At 36.2% G+C, this 25,473-nt stretch overlaps 1 protein-coding gene and 1 long non-coding RNA gene across 6 annotated transcripts in view; one reads left to right on the top strand and one right to left on the bottom strand.

Moving 5' to 3' along the window:
• Nucleotides 1-25,473, bottom strand: part of CABCOCO1 (ciliary associated calcium binding coiled-coil 1) — a 57,861-nt gene that overhangs the window by 7,441 nt on the left and 24,947 nt on the right. For all 5 annotated transcript variants that reach the window (XR_004752006.1, XR_004752005.1, XM_035330451.1 and 2 more), the window contains exon 6: nt 795-917. Coding sequence is in view for 3 of the 5 variants with exons in the window: in XM_035330451.1 (XP_035186342.1) it covers nt 795-917 (123 nt within the window). In the remaining 2 variants the exon portion in view is untranslated. The remainder of the gene's footprint in view (nt 1-794; nt 918-25,473) is intronic.
• On the top strand, nt 791-23,295 carry LOC118169297. The gene is made up of 3 exons (XR_004752012.1): nt 791-927; nt 19,787-19,792; nt 23,282-23,295. It is a non-coding gene; the product is annotated as an uncharacterized LOC118169297 (long non-coding RNA).

Here is a 25,473-nt window from a genome sequence, read left to right on the forward strand (position 1 = left end):
GATCCAACAGTGTCAGCCCAAAGACACCCAACAATCACAGAATCACAGAATCATCTAGGTTGGAAGAGACCTCCAAGATCACCTAGTCCAACCTCTGACCTAACACTAACAAGTCCTCCACTAAACTGTATCCCTAAGCTCTACATCTAAACGTCTTTTCAAGACCTCCAGGGGTGACCCAACCACTTCCCTGGGCAGCCCATTCCAGTGCCTAACAATCCTTTCAGTAAAGAAGTTCTTCCTAATATCCATCCTAAACCTCCTCTGGTGCAACTTGAGCCCATTCCCCCTCGTCCTGTCACCAGGCACGTGGGAGAATAGACCAACCCCCACCTCGCTACAGCCTCCTTTCAGGTACCTGTAGAGTGCGATAAGGTCGCCCCTGAGCCTCCTCTTCTCCAGGCTGAACAATTCCAGCTCCCTCAGCCGCTCCTCGTAAGATTTGTTTTCCAGACCCCTCACCACAAAATATAAAGCCAGCATTTGAGAACTTTTGCTGACAGACTATCAGCATCACACCTTCACTGCCCAGGCCAGGCAGATGCTGAAGTTATGAAGTTGCATGGGGCAAGAGCCCAGACATGCTGACTCAAATAAACGTCCTCCTCTGCTGACTGGTTAAGGCAATGAAAGCAACTTCATTCAAGCATTCATGTTAGAAGTGAATGCATTCTGGAGAAAATAAACGCCATTAGTGACTGGGCACCAATAGGACTAAATGAGGTAAGAGACTCATAGAAAAATAGCTAGGGGAAAAAAAAAAAAAAAAAAAAAAAAGGAACAAAACTCCATACCTTAGATTCCATCTCTGCAGCTATTGGCAATACTATCAATGATGCACAGCTCTCTGAAGGCATACCTTCTTCCAGTAAAGGAGGGAAGGGGGTAACTGCAGGTGGGGCAAGTTCAATCGCATTCTGGCAGTATGTATGTATATATGTAAGGGAAAAAAAAAAAAGTAATTCAGGTTTAATTATTGCTCACAGGTTTAATGCATTTTTTAAAAACAGAATTTAAATCCTTAGCAAACAGCAAAAACAATACTTTTTTTTTTTTTTTTTTTTTTTTTTTGGTTACTATCCAGGTGCTCAGAACTGGAAAGCATACTGAAAATGATTATAGATCAGCTTTAATTTCTAGTTGCATCTCAAGGGATCCCATTTATAACACTTGGAAAGAACAGATGATTTTCATAATTTCATAACACTACAGCTTCTTACTCATACGGATAATTAAGTTTAGAAAACACAGTGCTTAGGTAACATGCAGTCTTCACAATGCAAATTTGTCACTTCTAAACAGGGATCTTGTTGCATTTGGGGATCAAATGACCCTGTTGACTTCTGGGGCATTCAATCACAGGAGTGAACAGGAGTAAGACTGTTGTTATACTGCATAAAATAAGGTCCTAAGAAAAAGATTTAAAGGTGTGACTCTACCTTAAGAATTAATCCATTTTTGTTGCTAGACCAACTTGTTCCCATTCCTTTTTCCTGTGATCATGGGAACCTCACTGGTATCCTGCTGCCATGTGAGCTGCTGCTCCAGGAATGTTTAGACCAGGAAATGGCGGTTTTGCCCCAGCACTAGCTGGGGATGCAGCACTTCATCCTCACTCAGGCTCTGCTCCAAGTGATGCAGAAGGCTGCCCTGAGACCTCTAAAGGGCCAAGGTTTTTTGTTTGTTTGTTTGTTTTAAATTGGTGACATACCAAATAAGGTGACAAAAGTCATTTTTGAACTAGCAAGGAACAGGGTACAATAACGGTATGTTTTAGACCTCTATGAAAGGAAGTGCCCACTGAGAATACCAGGCAGATGTTCCAGTTCTGAGTCAGCTATTAAAAAACAGGATTTTGCTTGGATGGTGCAAGTCAATTGCATTAATTCACAATGGGGTAATTGCAGCTCCCATAAATTAAATTTCCTCACACCTTGGAAAGCGCAGCTAGGTTGATATTTGGCTTACTTACACTTACCTGCTACAATTAAACATGCTGAAAAATATGAAAGCTTCTGTAAATTTGCAAAAGTGATGACAAACAAACAAACAAACAAAAAAAAAAAAAAAACCAGGCCAATTCATTTTACTTTACTGCATTAAAGACCTCTTTTGCAGTCCTGAAAGTATTTCAGAAGTTATGTTTGGACTCTGTCATTATTTTCAAGATACCCTGTCATACATGAGCTACCCAAAAAAGGTAGATAGTATCATCTCAAGTTTGTAAGAACCCAAAAGGCTGACAGAAAGATTTCCAGAATTTAAGTAAGGAGAAAAACAGGTTTTATAGAGACCAAGAAGCATTTCCAGTAACACTTGTGATTCAAATTTTGCAGCCCTCTGCTAGTGTCTAAATATTGACAAATGAAATAGTCAGACAGTTTATTTTTTCATCAGAATGTTGACCTAAATGCTATTCTTTCTAAACTACACCAGAAGATTTGTTTTCAAATTCTAATGCTTTTAAAAATCAGAGTCCTTTTGATTTAGCAAATATTTCAATTTTCTCTGATTTATCACCCTGTATTTTCTCATTGAAAAATATTTGCAAAGTTGGATGAGAATTCACAAATAGTTTCTGCTTCCTTAAAATGGCTGCTTTTAGTTATTTAGTTAAGTATTCATTTAAAATAGTTTATTTAGATCAAATCATTATTCCATTTATTCACTTTGGTTTCAATTTAAAAAAAATAATAAAAAATAATGTAAAAAAAAAAAAAAACTGGAAGGGGTTTTTAAATCAATTCCTAGCTAATCAAATAAATTTTTGTAGCTTGGATAAGATTTTCAGAGGCTCTGTTTTAGAATAATATTTTTACTTCACTGCATCCCTTTAAAGAGAGCTATTCTTTACTCATCTGTTCCATGTCTAATAATAACCCTTGGATCATTAAGAAATAACCAAATCACAGCAGAAGTAGTCTCTTTAATGAGCCGTAACCGTCTCAACTTTCAGCCAAAAGTTTTTTAAAAGTCTCTGAAACTGCAATGTAGAATATAAAATATTTTGTTTAGTAGTAAGTTTGTAAGTTTGTGAGCAGTACTACATTTTACAGCCAAAATATAGTGACCTAAAAATGCCATTCTGCATTGCTCCTTCCTATACATCGTCTCCTTAACAAGTCCAGGGGAAAATTAGAATGAATGAATTGTGGTGAGAGCCTGAAGCCAACAAATGTATTTAAATGAATCCTTCTGATGCAATACTTTCCCTAAAAAGAAAAAAAAAAATCAACAAAAAACAATTAAGTCTTTGTATTTCCTTTGAACAAAACCTCATGTTTAACAGCACCAATGGCTCCGTAGTAAAATCTATTTAAAAACAGGGGAGACACAGTAAGTTTTATACAGTTACGGTTAGCTTTAAAAAATGTTGCTAGTTTCTGAAATCTGAGTAAATTTATGGCAAATTACTTCCACTGACCTACATTAAAAAAATAAAAATAAAAAAAAATAAAAAAAATCCTGAGGATCTGTCATTATCTGAGCATTATTCACTATGACAAAGATGTATTACTCAAAGTGTCCTTTTGAATCAATGTAACAACCAAAACAAGAGAAACAGTTTGGCAAGACGATAATGCCTTAAAATTAATTGGCAATATTTTCATGCACATTGCGATCCAATAGGTCCATGAGAACTCAAACAGAAATAAAGGCAGTGGCATTAATACAGAGAACATATCAGTGTCAGCTGCAGATAAAGGGATGCTCTGAGAGAGACCAGAGGGAGCAGAAGTTAAATGTAATTTTCTTACTAATTCCTAGGTGCAGTGGGGTGCCAAAAGGCCCCTTGAACCTGGACAAGTTAGTGCAGGCTAGAGGCTGCTCCAGCGTTCAGTTGAGGATCATGTGGGAAGCATCATTTGGCATCACCTTTACTTTCCCACCCCAGTTGCATTAAGTCCCAGCAGTCACAGCTGAGGGCAGCGGCCAGTGTTGAAACATCACTCTTCATTTCCAGCCACATGCCACCATTTTTTCCCAGAATTCTTTCTAGTAGAAGTTTGCTTAAAACCAGGTAAAGTATAAAAAGCATCATGCTGTTCTGTACGTAAACCCACATGCTTTTCTTTTTGTTGAGAGCTAGCAAATTACCTTTTAACCAGTGTAGGCAGAGCAAAGACAATAAAATAATATACAGGAAAATTTCTAAAACAGAACGGCAGAAAAGAAGATTGGTAAAGTGTTCTAATAAATGAGTTCCACAGATGTGGTAGTTATTATAAAATTAGCTTTGCATAACTTACCAATATAACATTACATTTTCCCCCAGATGTTATCTGTTACTTGAATTAATTTTGCTTAAGTTTCTATTATTGCAGATTTTATCCACACTCTATTTTATTATTTAAGTTTCTGTGGCATAAAACAAGCCCTGGCTGATAGCATTACATTTAATAATATATGTAAGAGGTTTTAGTATTATACAAATGGCTGCTGGGTATATCTTAATAGTCATAGCGCAGAACGTCTGCTCTCAAAATATTATGTAGATTAAAACCAGCTATTTACTTACACTCTAATTCAAGTCGTTGGAAAGGTTTGCAGTATTTATGTACACGGCATGAAGGGAACCAATCTACTCAGGGAATAAATGTCAGAGTTTGAAAATTAGCAAAGCTGAGGTCAAGGTCAGTTTGGATTTGCTTACATACTTGCTGAAAATTAGAATTTACAGTGTAGGCTTATTTATTTCTTAAATGAGAAAAGAGAGGGGGGTGGTGGTGTATTTGCTTCTTTGATGTAAGGCTTTTGTATCACAGAAACTTTTTTAAACCACCTTTGCAGCTTAATATTATCTGAAATTCTGTACTCCTGTCCACAGAGCCTTAACGCAAATTCTCCGTAGCTAATCTTACCAAACATAGGAAAATAATTATTTATAAGGATTAGAAAAAATATTCCAAGTTCAGCATGGACCATTTCTAAAGCCTAGTAACATCTTTCAAAGCTTTTCAATGTCCTTCACTGGGATATGGATTTGATTTTATATAATGACAGATGCATTTTTTAAAAAGCGTTGTGTGTTATTCTCCATATTTGCATCATGTGTGTAGTTTCTAACTGTATGCTATGGGGCCTCATGCTACCGGAGTCCTGCACAGACTTCTCTTACATATGATCATATGTGAAATTTGTTATGAACCAAAATCTTTAATATAGGATTAACGCTATTTTGTCATTCATGCTAAGCTTGTCCAGCTGCACACCTACCAATCTTCTGAATTTCAGTTGCTGGAATAAAAAGCATTTACAAGCTGTGGTGTGTTAGGTGCCTATATTTCACGGGGTTGAGTTGGAATGAAAAACTGATGCGTGGAGATGCGCTGCCTCACCCTGATTCAAACCATTTTATTACCCTCCCCCCCCCCCCTCCTTAGCCTACCAGCATATGCAAACACAACAAATCCACTTTACCTGCCTTCTAAAGCATCGCCCACCAGTGTTCTCACAGGTGAGGTTTCTGGGAGGCTGCTGATAGCTTTTCAAATGCATTTACTATCCTATTTCTCAGCAATGCTATGCACAAGATCCAGAGGGCTGAAGGATGTTATGAGGCACTCAGAAACTTAATCCAGATACATGATCTGTACAGTGTGACTAAGATGGCAGAGCTTGCTTCTGAATGCCTTCACTACACACATTTGTATTAATATTTTAAGTAGAAATAAGATCAATGAGGGATTAAACTTGGCCTCTTAAGTATGTTCCTCAGTTGCCAATGATGTACATGGAAAGTCTGTGTGCATGTTCCTGGGCAACAGTCTTCAAACCACTATTCCTTAAATGAGACAAGAGTTCAGTAAGTCAAAGGTATGCTTTACGCTCTTTTTCCTGCATTTCAGAATTCAAGTTAATACATTTTAAAGACAGTTCTTCATATTTCTGAGCTGACATGTGAATCAACTTTGCTGACAATACATCAGCAATTAATCTAGTCCAAAATAGCTATCTGAAGTAATTTGGTGCCTACATTGACAAAACAGGATCTACTCCTCCCCCCCAGGAAGCTGTAAATCAGTCGGTGACATCTGGCCTCAAGGACATCAGAGTCATCTGAAATGTGGTAATTTATATTAATGAACATCAATATTAATTTTTAAATAAAAATAAGTTGCTGCTGCCATTATGTTTACATACGGAATATTATTTATAGCTTGTGTTCCTCCTTTCCTACATTTTGCCCATAAATTATTGTAAGGAAATACACTGTCACAGTTATAAATATTTTTCCTCAGAGTTAAAGCTTTTACGTATCCTCTTACTGTTTTCAGTAACTGCATGAGGGAAGCAACCAGGATTTTCTTGCTTCTCTAACAACTGCTGCCAATTTTAATTCTTGATTGAGCAGAAAAGGGTGCTTCTACAAAAACAACCAAAGCTCTCCTCTCTGGAGACACCTTACTGCAGAATGCCCTTAATACCTAGATTCTGTAAGAATACCTTAACATCCCAGAAAAAAATAAAATAAAATCCTGATTTTACTGGGCTGCAGTCATCTATCTACTTCTCCTTTTACCAATCTTACAATTATTATTGACAATTCACAGATTATTTAGAAAGATAAAATAAGAGACATTAAAAAAAAAAAAAAGGAAGAAAAAAAAAGAAAAACAGAAAAGAACACCAAAACACCCAGTTGGCTTTCATGCTGAGGGCACATCACTAAATGATTCAGCTTGGAATGGTCACTCTAAATTCACATTGTGTTTAGCATTGCCAAGTCTCCTAGAGTCATGGGATTACAAGAGAATCTCAGCTTTCATTTAAAAATAAATTTAGTGTCTAGCTCTTATGGTTGCAGAAGAAAGATGGAAAACATAAATCTTGAAAGCTCAAAAACTAGACTGCAAGCAAAAGGAACCAAAGAACAATTATTTTTAAGCACGTCTCATGATTTTTTTGAGGTCTTGCTCAATATTTTAAATGCTTGAGGTTAACAATACCTTTTTCAAAGCATTGCATACAGATTTTGAGAAGGTGTGAAGGATTTTTTTAGTCCCTGAAAGTGCAACGTTAGTATGTCAGAACTCTTCAAAGTACCAGCCCCCTCCCTTCCACTTCAAGAGCACTCAACAAGCAAACTGCAGCCAGCTCCCATTGTGGCTCTGCAGCTTTATTTAACCGAGATCTAAAGCCTTAATAATAATAATAATAATAATAATAATAATAATAATAATAATAAAGAGCCTTTCCCACAGAAAACACCTAGCTGAATCTACAAATACTGGAAAAAAATAAGTTGTTTTTGTTTGTTTACTTTGTTTTTTATTTTATTTTTTTCTAGCCATGTGATCACATGAGAAAACCATATAAGTACATTCTGTTGAACCTAATGCACAATAGGCAATCTAATATTTTGGTGGCATTCGACTTATCAGGCTTTACATTTTCTTGTTGTGCATCTCTTCTTCCGAATCATTTGATCAGGAAAGATCTGACAAGAATGCTGAAAATGTGATGATAAAAATATCGTATCGAAAAAATGTATTTGGCCAGGTGCATTTTAGTATATCTTTCTGGAAGGAGGTTATATACATTTTATAAAGCCTTGCTGCAGTTTCAGAAAACAGATTTGCAACAGAGCATATGTCTTTGGCAACAAAATGGGTTAGAAGAATTAAACTGCTTAGAGGGATGGTATTCATCACACCTGCTTTAGGGGCTTTATCAACCCCCATAGTCAGCACTAAGAAATCCACATCTCCTGAGGGAAAGTCAGAGCCAGTAAGATAAATTAAGAACATAATAATTGCTTAATATACCTGCCCCGAACCACAGCAAGCACAGCCTGTTACCTCTCCCATCAGCAATACAGGGAATCCAGGAAAGCTGGGTTCCTCACTCGGGCATCCCTGTTTGCCTGGAGCTGGGCAATAAGAAATATTCCCTTTCCTGTTAAAAGGACATCTGTAGGATCTCAGCGGGGACCAAAAGCACCACCCACTCCTCCTGCAGCCCTGAGCACGTATGGCAAATTCAGGCATCTGTTGGCCTTATCCTGGGTCTGCTTTTTCCTGGTGTTACTCCCTCCATACAGAAACATCTCACCAACTATAACTGTTCCACAGTGCTTTAGGTCAGCCCCAAGAATGCCAAATCATGCTAATGGAGACATGCCTGTCTCCAGCATGTATGTCTTTCTCTGGCACATCTCACGCTGTAACACACTTGTCAGAGCAGGCGCGTGTCTCGGGAGCTGTGCTACCCCACTGGATTTACCTCGGTTCAGTAAGCACAGTTGTCAGGCTTTATCTAAATATGAGTACAATGTACATGAAAGAAAGACACAATGAAGATCACCAGAAAACTGGGGAAAAAAAATAAAAGATACTTCTGAAACAATAAGGGTTCAAGAAGCAATTGGGAGCTCCTGCTGAAAAGCCTGACAGCAGAAGAATATTTTCAGTTGATAGTTACGTGTAGTCACTGCCTCAAGTTAGACAGAGGTCCCACCTCCTGCCTTTATCCATTGTCTCTTGTACATACTTTGCCATCCCTTTCCTCTGAACATGGCATTTTCTCCACACAAGACTGGACCTGGACAGACCCCTCACACAACTGCCCCACGCCCTGCCCACCACCAAAAGAAGCCCACTCTCCACAAACTCCTTGCAGACCTCAGGTGCATCAGCTGGGAATAGGCTTGTCTGTATTGATTTACCCTAAGCTGATGGCACGGAAAAAGCTGCTCTAACATTTAAAAGGTTGCATTAAAAAAAATTTACCTAAACAATATTGATTCTGAGCTAACGGGGGAAAAATTGCTCATATAATTTAAAAACTACAATATAGTGTGTTTTTTTTTTTTCTTTAAAAAAAAAAAAAGCTATATTAGAAAACTTCTCAGGACATACGGTCACATAAAATGTGGAGCTCATATTCTTTTTTATTAGACCTAAAACATAAAGTCTTTGCCTGAGTGTGTAAGTTTCTGTTAAAACAACAATTTGTCCTGTGGACTGTAAATTCAATTACTGTTTTTATTGGAATCACATTTTGCTTTGGAAACAATCATGCAGGAAAAAGAACCAGTAACTTAGACATCTTAAAAACATCTCAAAACAGGCAAGGCTGTGAGAACAAATCAGTTATGGTAATTCTTCCACTGTGAACTGCAATGTTTTTAAAATCCATTTCCATATTTTTAATTAACACCTAGTTCAAAAAAAAATCTTACTGTAGGTCATTTTAATCACAAATGGGAAAACAAATTTACTTTATCAGAAAATTGACTCAACACTATTTTAAGGACTTATTTTTCATGTTTTTATCATCCAAATTAAGTTATTAACATACATTTTCCAATTTAGGCATGCAGAAGTAAGCCAATTTTCCTCTCAAATTTCAGAGTTGTAGTTTTCAGTCACCTCTACGTGAAACTAGTCTGTTTTAACACCAGAATATTTGATCAGTACAAACACAAAAACACATCAAAGATATCTGTTAAAGCTGCCTTTCTACCTAACTTGAATCTGAAGTATTCTAGCCATAGTCTCTTAGTCAAAACAAACCATTACTTCCTTATATAATACTTAATTGTCATACCCCATTGTAAACAGGCGCTCCTTATTCCTCTACAGGTTCATAAATCTGTTTATATTGGATCTCAGCTTACACACTGGGGTTAGTTTTAACTCTATCTTACAATACTGTAATTCATCTTAAATCAAAATGCAGCTGTGGTTAGGGGTGGGGTTAGTCTGCTCTACACAAGAGTTAAACAAAGCTTTGTTGCAGCATAGCTTGGCTTGGTGGGTGATTTGAAAACTAGTAAGTTTCCCCTTGGTTAACTGCCAAAGCCAACCACACCTTGGATGACGTGAGGTTGTTTTTGAGAAGGTAACATCTCCTTACAGGCTTTCTCCTCCCACCTTGACTTGGAAGGCTTCTGCGAATAAGAGTCATTTCCATTTCTGTTGGGGCATGAAATGGTTTCTGGGGAAAAAGCATATAAATCTCATTCTGCTTTGACTTGTTAAGAAACTCATAGCAAATCATATACTCAAATGCGGACATTTCAAAATTTGTTTAAATAAAGGATGAAAAGAAACAAGCAATGTTACTCAATCATTTCTCCTGAAGAAAAAAAAAAAAAAAAAAAGATACTATTCACTTATCCCTTACACACTCTAACTTAACTTCATCTTTTAGAAAATTTCCACAAACTCAATTAACAAAACCAACATAAATCTGAGATTTGTTCAAAAAGGATTTCCACAATCATACAGAATTTTAACACAAGCCAGGATTGTGAACAAGTACTTAGAACTTTGAATTAACACTCAACTGAAGGTAAATTCTTGAGTCACCTATACAGAATGTGGCATTTAAATGTTTTCCAACACTGTTTGTTGACCTATGTGGATTGCTAAGCAAATATTAGTCAAAGAATTTGTTACTGGCATACTTACATGCTACCTAACATTCATATCATTCCAACTACCAAATCTCAACATTTCTGTATCAGTTATATGCCAAACACTCTGAAAAGTTTAAGGCTCACCCAAGCATTATTGAGCATTAAGACAGAAGATACAACTATTAACACTACTGACTAGGAATACTGCCTACAGTTCCATAAGGGAAATTACACCAAGGGAAATAATTACACCAATTATACTTTGCTAGCAAGATAGTTAATTATGCCATGTTTAACATAGTAAAGAAGGTTTTTTGTTGTTGTTGTTTTGTTTTTTGTTTTATTCCCTGTAAACATTACTATGGTATTGAAAAAACAATGCACGAGTTTTCAAGAGGCCCTACAAGTGAATATGTAGGGTACTACTTTGAACTGTACACTGGATGCTTTCTTCTCTTCCCTTATGTTTTGTCCTTCCCATACAGTCTGTTCTACAAGAATAGGTGAAGAAACTGTGATCACAAATCTGAACACAGTTTGTCTGATGAGATAAAGACAGTATCTGTGATGGTCGGTTTGCAATGGGGAAAAAGAAATGAAGCAATGATGTCAATTGGATTTATTTATTCCTTCTAGTGGTCATGTCAAAGATGGCACTCTAAAGACAGACCCTATTCACCTCTTTATCTCCATCAGCCTGCTTCCCTCTGATAATCACTTGCTCAATCTAGACAAAGCACCACATATCCCATGTCCTCCTGTCATATCAGTCTTTATTTTGATTTAATTATTTGGCAGAATGTGAAGCAACTCTCACCACTGCCACTGGGTTTGTGGTCTTATGCTGGCTGGAAATATTTAACTATGCCCCAAAATACAGTTTTTCTCCAGTTGACACAATCCACATATGTAGCTGTAACTGCTACTTGTTGTTTAAGTTCAGAAGAGCAAAGCTTTTAAAGGTGGATTCAATACCAATACCTAAAAAGAGAGAAAACTCTACTTGTTAAATATAATAGACAAAATTTCCATATGAGTCCTCTAATTCTGCACACACTATCTCCATATTTATAGCACTGACTGGTTTAAGTGTTCTTTGCAGGTGTTCATTGTATCATTTATACACCCTAATAAATCATACTGGATGAACAGCTCCATGTGGAAGAAATAGAGTTGATAAGAGATATCTTTTAAAAACTTGGCCCTAAAACCACAGACAGGTCCCTTCTACTTGACAACAACTAGCTCCACAGTATATTTGTCTCAATAGTAAATTAGTCTCAAAGCAACATCCTCCATCAGACAAAGACCCTATGGTGCTGTTACAACACAAGCGATAGCCAATTTGAACCATTTAACCAGATTTTTTACAGCCTTAAAATTATTAAAATTGTGTATTTAAAATAATTAGATTTCAACCAGTGTTTTACTAGTTCTCTCCCCACCTTCTCTGATTTTAATTTTCTCACTTGTCAGCATCTCCTGGCAGTGAGAACAAGAAAGACCTCAAACCTTTGCTGATTGCTTTCCACACAATCTGATTTCTATAAATTAGAAGTTGCTGATGTGGAAGCAGACAGCAGTACCCTTTGATCAAGATACACATCTTGATCTCTTTTATCATTTTTTTAGAAAAACAATAATATTACAACAAAAAAAAAATCATCATACAAGCTTTTCGATCAAAGTGTGTCACTGTCTGCTTCCCAGTCAACATACTGCCAGTGAATTGGCAAGGTGCCCGGGAAGAGCAGGCAGCAGCTGGTAGATTTGATTACCATCTGTATATCCTCTAATGTATAACATATTATGTCTCCACCTAGCGGGCAACTGTACTTGACAGAAAATTTGAAAATGGGTTGGAGCCTACTTGCACGGAGGACAGAAGGAGTTTTGCTAGGCTTCCCACCAGCAGAATTGGGCTCTAAGGCTAAATAGTGTTGGAAATTATCTAAACCAAGAAACTCTCCGGTGGTTCCATCACTGGGCTGGTACTTGCCCTTGAAATCATGTTTTCTCCAGAAACATTCATAGAATATCAACTTCTGTGTACTCCCAACAAACCACCAGATCCTTCTTACGCTCCACAGCACCCTAAAGGCCTTACTGGGCAAATTTTGAAAAGGAGAGAACAGGAAAAGGAAGGTAAAAGCAAGGATGCCATTAATGTCCAGAGCTTGGGAAACAAATAACAAGGAATGAGATAAAAATGCCAAGACAGTATCTTGCTTTAAGAATTAAACTACTGAATATTAAAGCATTACCCTAGCTACTTGATGGCCTACTACATGCCAAACACTACATTAACTTTCTCATATAGTTTCAGCTAACATCCTTGACTTGCAAACCAGACTGGATAGCAACAGGGGTAACAAAAGCTAGGCAAATCTGTTTTTCAGAAAAATGCCATAGACATCAACCTTGTACCACAGATTTCAGAATCCATGTGACCATTCAAATAAAGGTGAAACTGAGGCACAAGACAGTGCTGTGACAGCTCCCATGTGACGAACAGAGGACTAGAACAAGTAGCTGTTAAAAGACTAATTCTACCACTTTCATTATACTGCCCTCCGTTTCACTGATTACAATCTGTTTTGACAACAGTCCAGGTAGCAATGTACTGACTGGGCATATTTATGCACAGCCGTCTAGCACAAAAATTGCATCCTAATGAAGAACTATCAGTAGAGCAAAATGAAATAAAAAACAACAAGATCATACTATTGATTTTTTTCCATCCACATATGGGCTAGACCTAAATTCCCTTAGCTGGAGAAATCTTTTGAGATAACTCTCCAACACAGCATGATTACATTTCATTTAATGACTTTCTCTGGGTGCATGATAGGTCCTAAAATAGCTCTTCTTTTTCTGAATATCTTTTAATAGTATTTTTTTTAAGATGCATTTTGATTTGACACACCTAAACTGGTTACAGTAAAGCATTTTCTACTTTTATCACATTCTCTATTGCATTAAAAGCAATTTTATTATTCTATAAATAATTCATTTAAAGGAACTTCAGTTTAACAGTGCCTAATAGACACAATCACTTAAGGTATCATGCTGGCAAATATCAGCTTTAAATCAGAAGCCTATCTGTCTTCATACAAAAAAAAATCAACTTATTAGAAAAAAAAAAAAAAAGCACTATTTTGTGAGAAACTCAGGCATGAACTCTTAAAAATGAAGTCAATACATGCCAACAACTTTTGTGCTAATTTATTACATTGCTTGTTTGTGCAGGAAGGGGATGAGATTTGTTTCAGTCTATTCTAATTCCCTTTATTTCAACAGAAACCCCAAGAATTAGAAATGAATGTTGTTGCCTCAACAATTTGCTGTGATAGAAGCTTTATTTTTCAGGTCAGCACTCTCCATTTTTGATTGCTAAATGGGAGTGCAACAATGGCTAAAAAAAGGTGGCTCTGAAATGCTAGGAAATAGAAACTGCTGACTACCTGGTGAAAGAATAATGATTTATAATATATGAATAGGGGCAATAATTGGATCGCAGGCTGTACTCAAAAAAGCCTTAATTCACAGATCTGACATCAGAAAGTCATAATCCATCGATCTAGCATCAGAATGATGGATTATGACTTTTTAAGAACATGTAGGCATGCCAGCTTCATGAGCATTCCGGGAATTGTAGTCCAAATTGTTTTACTGAGGTCATTTGAACAATTTCAGCTCTTTCCAATAAAGCTGATACACTAATATTTTGAAATGTTGAAGTTTTGTTGGATCCATTTTTTTTTTTCTTTCAAACACTAAAAATCCTCCAGCCAAATACTGTAGCTTACCATTAACTTGCAACAGAAGAGTATTTTCAAAATTACTTCAAGCCCTGTGTCATTTAATTATAGAAATGAAAACAATTTCAAAAACCTAATTGTTTTCTACATCAAAAGAGTTTTAGATTCTAATTTGGAGGAGAAAAACTCAAGGTGCAAAGTAAGGGATTAATTATGATGATTTATTTCAGAAAGAGCAGACATATACTATGCACATTCCCCCCTGGACTACTGCAAAAATGTATTATTTTTGACCTCTGATTCCTTCTTTTTTTTTTGACCCTGAGTATCTCTTAAACTGTTATTGCCAAAGAAAGTTATAATGTGAATTTAGGAGGAGTCTTTCATGAAAAGAAATAATATTTTTGAAATGTGTGAATATCAAGAGCTTGCGATATATTTTTTGTAAATAAGCTTTTACCATATTAACTCAAAAAGGCTTGTAAGCCTATTCAATGAAATACTTTGAACTCCACTTTTTTCACAGAAACAAACATGGGCTAAGGTTACTGCAAGAAAAATTCAGGCAAGTTCCAGAGCTCCTTTCATTGAGTTTCATCTACTTATTTATAACATAATTTCATTCATAAAATTCTATTACTGAATCTTGTGGCACTTCCCCATTAGAATTCAGTGAAACCACCTACAAATTAACTACTGCTATATTAGACTAATTCAGTGGCTCAGACAGGTAAGAGTACTTCAAAAAATGCTTCCTACTCCAGTAGAAACAAATGTTGAGAATAAAAAGAAAAGCCCATGTTAAAAATAAAACATGACTAAGTATTTTCAATGTATACATATATTAAAACCATTTAAAAAACTAAAACCTCTTCTAAAGGTATAAAAGGTTTAAGTAACAAAAGCTTTAAGTAAAAAGCTTTTAAGTAACAAGCTTTAAGAAACAAGGCTAAAGGGCAAAAGAAACAAACCAAAACAAAACAGGCTTGCTTATCTCTGTATGTTATTCAAAAAATCCTTTGCATCTCCCCTTGTTGAGGAGTTTTTTTTGTTTTTTTTTTTCTCTCTCTCTCTCTCTCCTTTCTTATTGGTAAAATGATTTTAAGAGAACTTAATAAAATAACTACTCATGTAATGCTGTAAAATGCATATATTTTGGCTTTTCTCTATGTTCATAACTAAAGCCACTATGGAAAGGACAAGGAGTCACAGGGCTCTTTTATAATAGTTGAAATAATTTATTTCACTAAAATCCACATACACTGAATAAAGCCATCCCGGGTCCAATCTCAGCCCAGACTCCAAACTAAACAAATAAACAACAACAACAGGACCAAAGGAAGAGAAAGCAGCTGTGGAACAGTATCCTTTAAATCTCAATTGTTCACAGAACAAAAGTGAAAAATAATTCACTTTTTGCAATGCAGAAGTAACTTCATTTTGACAAGTAAATATGAAATGGCTAATAAAAATCACTGCCATGTTACACACATTCCTTCTTTAACTCAGGCCTAATCTCCTTAGAGATTTCATATAAAGAGATCACATTACTGAAAGGCAACCACTTCTTTAAAAGAAGCTTTAAAGAACAATAACTCCATACAACTGATCAAACGAGAGGGTACCTCATTTGATTAAATTTACTGAGGAATTAACATTGGCAGGCTGTAATTACTCACTTGGAAGGTAGTCAGGAGGACACCATGCCTCACAGTTTTCTGTTTTGTGATTTTTATGCTTGAGGTAATGATATGTGATCAGGATATCAATTTTACATCTTCTTTCAAAGAGCTTGTTGTACAGTGCCCTAGCAGCATCAAACCAGGTTCATTGGTTACTCCATCATCAAACCATTTTTGACCTGAATTTTCCTTGGATCCTTCCCAACCCAATATTAAACTAGCTCAACTCAATTAAGCTTATGAAATCAAATAAGACCAAGTAGGGTGGCTATAACCGTTCTGACTTTTCCAGACACAAGAGCTTGCATAGGGGAAGATGGCAGCCTGGTGAATTGGGCTTCTCCCAATTCCTTCTCTCTTTTTGGACCTCTGCATTAGTCCTATACTTTTTCATGTTATTAAAACTGTTGTATCCTTTCCTTGTCTTCACTGATAAACTCATTTCATGTATATTATGAAGTAGCAGTCAGATGCTAAATTTCTGTCTTTAATGATGTGTGCTTGAACCAATGACCTTGAAGTGAAACGCTCTGTAGATCTTTAGCATTCCTTTAATACTCCAGGCCTCTTATTTGTCCAGTTTATAAGCAAAACCTGTGTGCAGAAGGAAAGCTTACTCACAGTTACTATTATGATTGTTCTGCTGTGGCAATACATTGCCCTGAAAAAAATAATATGAATTATAAAGTGCATGGGTTAGTAAAATTTAAATCAAGCAAATGTTTAATATTAAGCCATTTCATCTATTTCCAAAGTTCGGCAAATTTATTACAAAGCACTGAAATTGCACTTCAAGCCCTAAGGCTTACAGTGTTGGAGCCTGCCTGATTAATGTAATTAAAGGAACAGCATAACTCAAAATTTATTAAAAATTAAATATATGTGGCCTTATTGTTTACTTCCAACTGATAGCATGATTTCTAGCTAACAATCTGCACTGCTTAATACTTGACAAGTTGTTAAAGCACATCCCCGTTCTCCTGCTGTGCATATGATTAAAAGAACAGAGGTTAAATGCAGCAATAGAAAAAAAATCCAGGAATTCTATTCTGGTCACACTGGCACTTCGTTCCCTCTTCTCAGTTTTAAAATAAGCAAGCGCTGCTAAAGACATGGAAAGCTCATGACAGGATGGCATCAAGCTGGAGAAGGGTAGGAAAATGCTTCCTTGGACAAAATCTTCTTCCCTTCCAAGGTCAAGCACCTTATATAGTAGTTTTCTATCTTAGCCAAGACCCAGCTTGCAGGAGGAGCCAAGCTGTATGAATCAGATTACAAGACATACATAGCTGGTAAAGCCAGTTCCAGAATAATGCTCAATGGGTTCAAAGCTGGCAAGTTTATGCAGCATAAAAATACCCTCTTACACACTGCTTGTGACACTCTTGAAATCACATGGCCAACAAATGCTGGCTAGTTTACCAAGGGATCCTGGGCGTCTGGAAGGCAGGTTTTATGAGATGGCAATCTTTTTTTTTTTTTTTTTTTCCCCAAAAGTTACCTGCATGTCTCTGTTCTCTCATACAATGATTCTGCATTTTCCTTCAGCCAGTGTACTGATCAGCAGCCCCTCCCAATACAGGAGGTAGAAGGCAAATGAAAAAATTAAAAGAAGTTGGCAAATATACCTATATATACAGATTTCGTGTTAGCACATTTATGCTTCAGAAATCATGGCAACAGCAATAGAATTCTGCTGCTATGATCAAGGATAATCAAAGGAAGAGGGGGAAAAAGCCAGTGCTAAAATATTTTCAAAGGCATGAAAGTCTTTACTGTTGTGTAATTTAAATTTACTTGCCATTACTTGAAATTTCCTTTTGCCTGTGTGATTAGAATGCAAATGCTCCTGAAGTATATTAACAAATATAATTCCTGTTTTATTGCAGAAATACTGCAGCAACCTTCTCTTACTGTTGAAAACTGAGTAGATTTCTTAATTTACTTCTGAAACTACAGAGCAAAATTAGTTAAAATGTTTTGAGTATGAACTCTTATTCAGGAGTCATCCATAAGGATGAACTAGTATAGCACTTTTTATTCTACTTATACAAACATCACAAAGCTACAGCGGTATTTCACACAGCTGTAAATATGGAATGTTTGCATTTTTGCAAGAATATTTTAGCATTTAATCTCCTACACTTTGAGGCCCAATTTTGGTACCAATACATACCATAGTAATGTAGTGTCTGTTTTGGATACAGTCCTAACTAGGTTCTCTGGAATCACTTGGCATGCTGTGGATTGAGGATACATGAATTGGATTGTAAAACCTAATTGCATGCTCAGAATTTATACTTGACAGCAGTAAAAGAAGCTTAGGTGTTAAAAACCTTTCCATGGGTATCCCACAATGAATTTGCCCAAAAGTCTCCATCTCCACAATTTCTTTAATTTTCAAATTCAAAATGTTATTGTTGAGTAGAAGTTACTGTTCCCTGAAGATAGAGTTCAATATCATCATCCCACTGAAGTCTCTATGCAGCCCAAGTAAATTGGGTTTTAAAAGGGAGCTAATTGACAGAGTTAATCTGACCCCCAGGTAAAAATGAAGCTGCAGTACCCTCACTGCACCACTGCTGTTTATTGTAGCACCGGGCAAATTCTGTGTACTCTTACTGAGAAACTATTTATTCTCCCTGCTATACTGATCTTCCTGGACTTGACACACAGAATTCTTTACGTGGCACAAATCTATAAAAAGGGCCTTTTTATACAATCAAATTTCAAAGCACAGAGTTTAGTTTGTTAACATTCATGCTAGCTTTATTTACTCTTCGTTCATTCTTCCCCAAATACATTTGATAGAAAGAGAAAAGGGAAAACAAAGATAAAAACCAAATTCTATACTTCTGTAGACATTGGAGTTATTGACACCAGATTAAGCGATTACTTCTGCATCTAAATTCAGTAGTCCATTAACAGATAAGTGCTAAGGAACAATGCAAGTTGTCTTTGTAATTGGTATTTATCCACCACGTACTGTAACAGAACCAATTCATGTTATAGACTGCAAAGTGGTAACTGTATTAAACTGGCAATCCAGCACTGAAAAACTTTAGAGTCTAGTTCCCATTCCCATAGCAACCCACAGTCCCCTATTTAACACATCATGTCTTGTTGGCTGTTTAATGTACAGTCTTTAAACTTTCCTGTTTCCTAAATAAGCTCCCTTACTGCAGACTTTTACATTTTATTCTAATGCATATGCTTTCCTGCTTATTAGTTTGTGTAATGTTCCCTCTACTATGAGAGGGAAAAAAATAATCCATACGACAAGTTTTCATTTTATCTTGCACTTGTCACATATTGAGATTCTCCTAGTCTGTCAGACTTCTAAGCTTGTCTAACATCTGTCATTTGTACCCAAAATTAATAAAGTCTATCCATGCTGTATGGTTTTTCAGTTGCTCTGATTTTGATTATACACAATAATTTGTAATTTAAATTCACAGAAAATGTGCCTATGTAGCAATGTGTTTTCCTTGTCAGATATAAAGGCTTGGCCTTTACGACTGATACCAAAGCCCCGTTTTTCCGCTCATTACAAAGTTCCAGTAATGTTTGGGCTGACCAATTACTTACAGTAATTTGATTATATACCCTTTATTATTTACCCATCTAACTGAGGATTGATCAGAACAAAGAGAGACAATTGAATACACTGCAATAAAAGCAGTATGAATAACAACAGCAGGAACTGAAGTCGAACCAGCAGCAGTTAGGAAACATGGAGATAAGACTGAAATCTTGTCTTTAGCTTCTCCTATTGTGCTTGTGCTTTGCTGTGCCAGGGTTCCAAACAGAAGGATATTATTTTTATATTCAGTAATTCATTTGCAAGTGCAACAGGGATGGACAAAAGATAAAATCTTTATCATGGCAAAATTAGTAGCATTTGCCCCCCTATTTCCATCCTGACAATTTCTTCATTTGTCAAGCGTTTGATTATTAAACAGAAATGAATGGTTCAGTACTGAGTTACATACCAACACACCTGCACAGACCAATAGACTCATTGGGTCATTCTCAAGATGCACAGAAATCTAACAAGGTTTTTAGAAATCCCACCAGGGCACACCACAATGCACCACTTGTAGGACTTAAGAAGTCCTACCTTTCATTGGAAATATGATAATTTACTACATTTGAAATATGATAATTACAGGTAATTTAACATTTCTCCAAACATAGATTTTTAATGTCATCTTAAATCCTGGAGAGCACAAAAAGTTGGTGAAGTATCTTCTTTAGAACAAAAGAAAATCATTAAGTGTCCTAGATGTGTAACAGACAGGGATGAAAATGATAAACGGATGTCATGAATACAAAATGAATGCTAAGAAAAACTCTGAGAGAATGTTAGGCAGATATTCAAGCTATAATAAATTCTAAAGAACACCCCTATCATTCCTCAATTTTATTAAACAAGAGCAATATAGAGTCTACAGACATTGTGACTGGTTGCAATGTACCTCTGTTCACAACACACAACATTCAGTGAATCTACAGATATAGACGTAAATTTCAGCCTGCTAGTGTCTGAAACTCACCCACAGCCTTGATCAATCCAAAATTAAGACTTCTCAAGCACAGGGTGTTTTCACAAGTCTGAGACCATATCTTCGGAGCCTTACAATAACTGAAACATGCATCTCTATCATTTAGGATCTATGCCATTGCCTTAGACTGTATTCACAAGCCCTGTTTGATACACGCAGTCAAAAGGAACTACCAAGAAACCTCACTAAAGATATTGTTCCTTGTGTAGTGTTATAGGAATAGAACAGAGACAATAAAACTTTTACCAAGTATGGGAATTCTAGCATCAGGAGAGTAGAGTATTACGTGTGTTATGACGCAATACCTGCAAATTTTTACTGCTTTCACAGCAGAGAACATTATCTTTTGCAAAATGTTTTTACAATATTGTTGGACCTTCCTGTAGAAGGATCAAAAAGATGACAAGGACCACTTATTAGAAAAAAAGCAGAGTGTAAAAATGTATTTCAGCTGAAAATGTTCGTTCACATTTGTTTGGGCTTTATCCTGGACAGGGCATCATCTGCAGTGTAACTCTGCAGAACCTATGCAGGCTTTGGTATAAGCTTTACAATCTGAGACAAAGACAAATTTTGAGGGTGAAATCAGTTTGAAAAAAAAAAAAAAAAAAAAAAAAAAAAGAGATAAAATGCATAGAGATACTACCTTAGCATCTTAAGATCAGCCAGAGATGCTGCCCACTCCTACTCTTTACAAAGCGAACATCAAGTATAAACAATTAAGTGTTCCTCCTCTGCTGTTTTAAGTCGGCCATGAGGAGACTCAGGATTACTTGGCTACCACATTTTTCAGGAGCACACTCTGAAGCCACCTAAAATACTTCAGCTCATAGTCTTAATCATAAAACACTTTTAAAGACTCCAGCTGCTGCCTCTTTTCAAGCCTGCCCTGAGAAGAGACAGTGGTCTACCTGTCCGATGTTGGTTTTACTGAGTGCAATAGCTGGAAGAACATAATGATGTCTTAGCTTCTATAAGCAATGCTGTGGATTGGAGGGGGACTCACAAAACATGAGGTTAACTTAATGCTGATGAAATTTTTGGTTCAGAACCCATTTCCCAAAACAGAGGAAGAAGAGACAGTGAAAATCCATGGGCAGGAGCTTTCCCACACTGCAGAAGAGGAATGAAAGGCCAACATTTCCCACTCTGCTCTGTCACTTACAACCTGTCAACGACTCCTGATTCTGTTTCAAATGACAAAAGAAACAGTGCAAGAACTTGGTCGTGTCCCCTTTCTCTTCGATCATAACAGCTGCACACAGGCTACCTCCGCTCAGACTTCAAGGCCTACAGATCAATTCAGATGCTCAGTAGGCACAAGGAAAGGAGGACACGAGGAGGGCACTAAGCCCAGGTATATGGCTCTCCATCAAGTACCGTTTGGCTGCTTCCTCTCATATTTCTGGTGTCTCATAATAAGATTGCAGTGTGTTTGGCCTCCCATTAAAGAATCAAGCATTATCCTTCAGACGGAGTCCATCCCTTTGCCAAATGTCTTCCCCATTTGAACCCTAATGAAAACATCCTGAATGATTAGAGTGAACCTAAGTGGTGCCAGAAGTCTTTCAAAAGCCTACTAAGTTACAAGCAACAAATAATAAAAAGTTGAAGAAAACAGTTGTTTTGTTAATATTCTATTTACACAACTGGGATCTTGGGAATTCTATCCATCCGTATGTTTAGTAAGCAAGGCAGATTAACGTGAAGAATTGCCATTTCCTAAGTGAAAAACAAAGAAACAAAACCCAGTAAAATTAAAAGTAGGCTCCCCCTAATCTGTCTTTCTCAGCTCCATTCCCTATACACCCACATGACTCCCCCGTAACCACAAAATACGAAGTAACTGGAGAGGATTCTTCACAGACAGATGTAATTTATAACAAAGACAGGAAAAGGCAACCCTAACTCAGAGCTTGCTGCCCTTCCTATAAAGTTCACCTCCTTACCAAGAAAAAGCAGAGGATAATTTGTTTGGTTTTTGTACTCCTTTTTCTTTTATTGTAAAAAGTTTCCATTGTCCTTTTATGTTTTGATTATTGAGTAAGTTTAAAGACTTGCCAAATAGCCCTAGATTGTTAACAGACCACCACTATTTAACTTTGAATGCTTTAAAAAATAAAGACCAAGTTCACATTAATATTCTATGCCCTTTTATTTATTATCTTTTCTTTGAAATTTAAACAATTTTCCTAGCTAAAGTTTATTAAATGTAAGCCTAAGTAGCAATATACATTACCTCACATATGAAACAGACATCCTATAAAACTCAGCTTTCTCATTAATAACTCTCTATTTTCCTGAAGTTAACTTATATACCGGAAATCAAAATAACATTTTATGAATTAAATATTCACATACAACAGATTCAAAGTTCAGTAAAAATTCTTCATATTGTACCTTATGACAAGTTAGGAAATTAAAGGTGAAATTAGAAAACATACAAACTTTCTGGTACATTTAAAAAAAAAAAAAACTATAAAGGACTGCAAAACTAATCTGTTATTCAGGCTTTGAATAAGTCTTCTTATAATATCAACTGAGAGGATAAAAAATTATAAAAATGCATACTGAATATAAATCATCACAGTAAGGAAATGCCATGCTATTTATTTATATGAATAAGGTCAGAATTTTATTCATAACATAAGGTCACAAGATGTATGAATTTGATACATAAATATTCACCCATGGGGATACATTCCCTTGAAATATCACATCACTTCTACATTCCAGAGATGCTTTTAAGAATACAATTTAATCTTCAAGATGATGAAAACCTGCAGGTAAAGGTAGGGGTGCAAAAATAGTTGTGCACTGTAGTGTAAGTTCATGGATCTCTACCTGCTTTTTAATAAAAATGATGCAGGAAATTTTGGAAATAGGTCAATTGCTCTAACAAACTAGTCACCAGTGTCTTCACACTGAACCAGTAAATGGTACCTGTCCCCAAATGGTACCTGTTAGCAATCAGTAATAATAATAAAAAATAGTTAAAAAAATAAAAATGAACTATCAAAATATATATCAAACAGTATTTTCTTGAGTAACTTCTTGATCGGTGCTGTATTATATGGCTAAGTTTAAGAGAAAAGATTACTGTTCTGTAGCAGACATATTTATTTATTTATTTGTTGACAGATTACTTACAAACCTTATTATTTTGAACTAAATACAAAATTAGGGTGTAGTTTGCAAATTTCAACCGCCAGGCCACCAATAGCCTATCTGGTTTCCCATCAGCTTATATACAAAGTTCCTTCAACGGTTTGCCACCTGGCTGACCTCACGTTCTGCTTTCTAGATTCCTGGCTCCCCTACAACATGCCTTACGGACAGCTGAGGCCAGATCACAGATGCAGAATCATGCGGATCTGGTTCCAGCAAAGCCAACTACCCTGTGCGGCCCCAGGATGGAGCTTCCTGGGGCTTGGACTCTGAAATGGCCTTCAAGAAGACTGCTTTGGAGTGGGGGAGCTTAAACAGACATCTAAGAACCGCAATTCTGTTAAAAGCTATTATTTGTCTTAAAATGAAATGAAATCAAACTGAAAAAGTCTCAGAATCTTCTGTGGAACAGAATTACTTTGCTCAGTTCCAATTATTTTTGTTATGCTCTGGTCAAGTAAAACAACAAGAAATCTCAAAGCTCATTGACAGAGAAAGCTGTTCAGGAATACTAAAAAGAGTAAAACAAAATTAATATCCTAACAGCTTACCCCCAGGTACTTTGATTAATCAGTTTAAAATTTCCCCAAGTCTTTATTTCTGCCAATCTCATTGTCTTCCATTAAAATTTAAATACATCATAAGAATTATGATCTATAAATATTTTTAATGTGTTATAGTCCTATGATAGAGCAATTAGTCCTCTGGATCTTACAATACTCTAGTGAATAGCAGAGAAATGCTGTCTTTAATATACTGTCTATCCTTTAAGTCAAAGCCTACAATTCCTACTTGGCCTGCATTCCGGCAAATAAATAAGCCATTACTGCTATTATCAGAACCATGTATGTTAACACACACACACACACGAGTAATCAAGTCACTTTCTAAATAGTTAACAAACCCAGAGAGCACATCTGTGTATATTCAAATTCTTGCACAGTTCCAGAGATGTTTCAACACCAACAACTTTTTTTCTCTCTCCTATTTAACAAAATACAGTCAAAAATACAATGCTTTGTCAGATAAACAAATATTTTTTTAATTTCTTAATCAATATAATATATATATTATCCAATTATATCCAATAATATAATCAAAATTTTTATTATTTTTTGCTCTCAGCTTTTCATCCTCCAGGCTGCTGAACAATGTGACCCAGTCACTTCTCAGTTTAACTCTGTATATGAATAGGTCTACTGAAATAAAATTTCGGAAGCGTTTAAAAAGGGGCACTTGTTTTAACGTTGGCAGGGTCAGAAGCATAGTGCTCTGTGTAATGAATGCATAGTCTATCTCAGCTATCCTGAATTTTTCCTGCCAGAATTTTTACTTTCATGACTTCGTACATGTTGGTGAGTTTAAAAGGCATGCTTGTTTGGTATTTGATTTTTCTTAAGCAAACAATTTAAAAAGCAATTTTGTCAATCATTCTCTAAAGCAAGATTTGCAAAAGTACTCAGCACCATGAATTCCACAAACTCTCTAGAGCTCTCACTGGCTTTTAGGGAAGCACAGTTTAGCTACCTGAACACAGGCATGTTAAAATAGCTGTAGAAAACCACCAGCATGTGACCTATCTCAAAACACAGCTGTTAAAGGTCAGAGTATCTCCACTATACGTAACTGAGTATAGCAAAGAGTCTTTGTAAACCAAGGGAGGTTTCTAATGTGCAAGTTATGCTTAAAATATCTCTAGTAATAATGCATACAATCCCAATAGACTTCCACTTTTCATTCAGTCTAATAAAGTCCTTCATGATCCCTCTAGTTATAGCCATAGCAAACTTCAAGATCAAAGGACCAAATCACAGTTATTTTTGTCACCAAAAACCACTGGCTCTCCAGCTGCTTACTTCAGTAATCAGGTCTTTGGGACTACACACTTCTGTGGAGGACATCAAAATTTTTCCTTCAGGCATCAAAAGCCC

The sequence above is a fragment of the Oxyura jamaicensis genome, chromosome 6 (genome assembly GCF_011077185.1).
Source record: "Oxyura jamaicensis isolate SHBP4307 breed ruddy duck chromosome 6, BPBGC_Ojam_1.0, whole genome shotgun sequence".
Lineage (NCBI taxonomy): Eukaryota > Metazoa > Chordata > Aves > Anseriformes > Anatidae > Oxyura > Oxyura jamaicensis.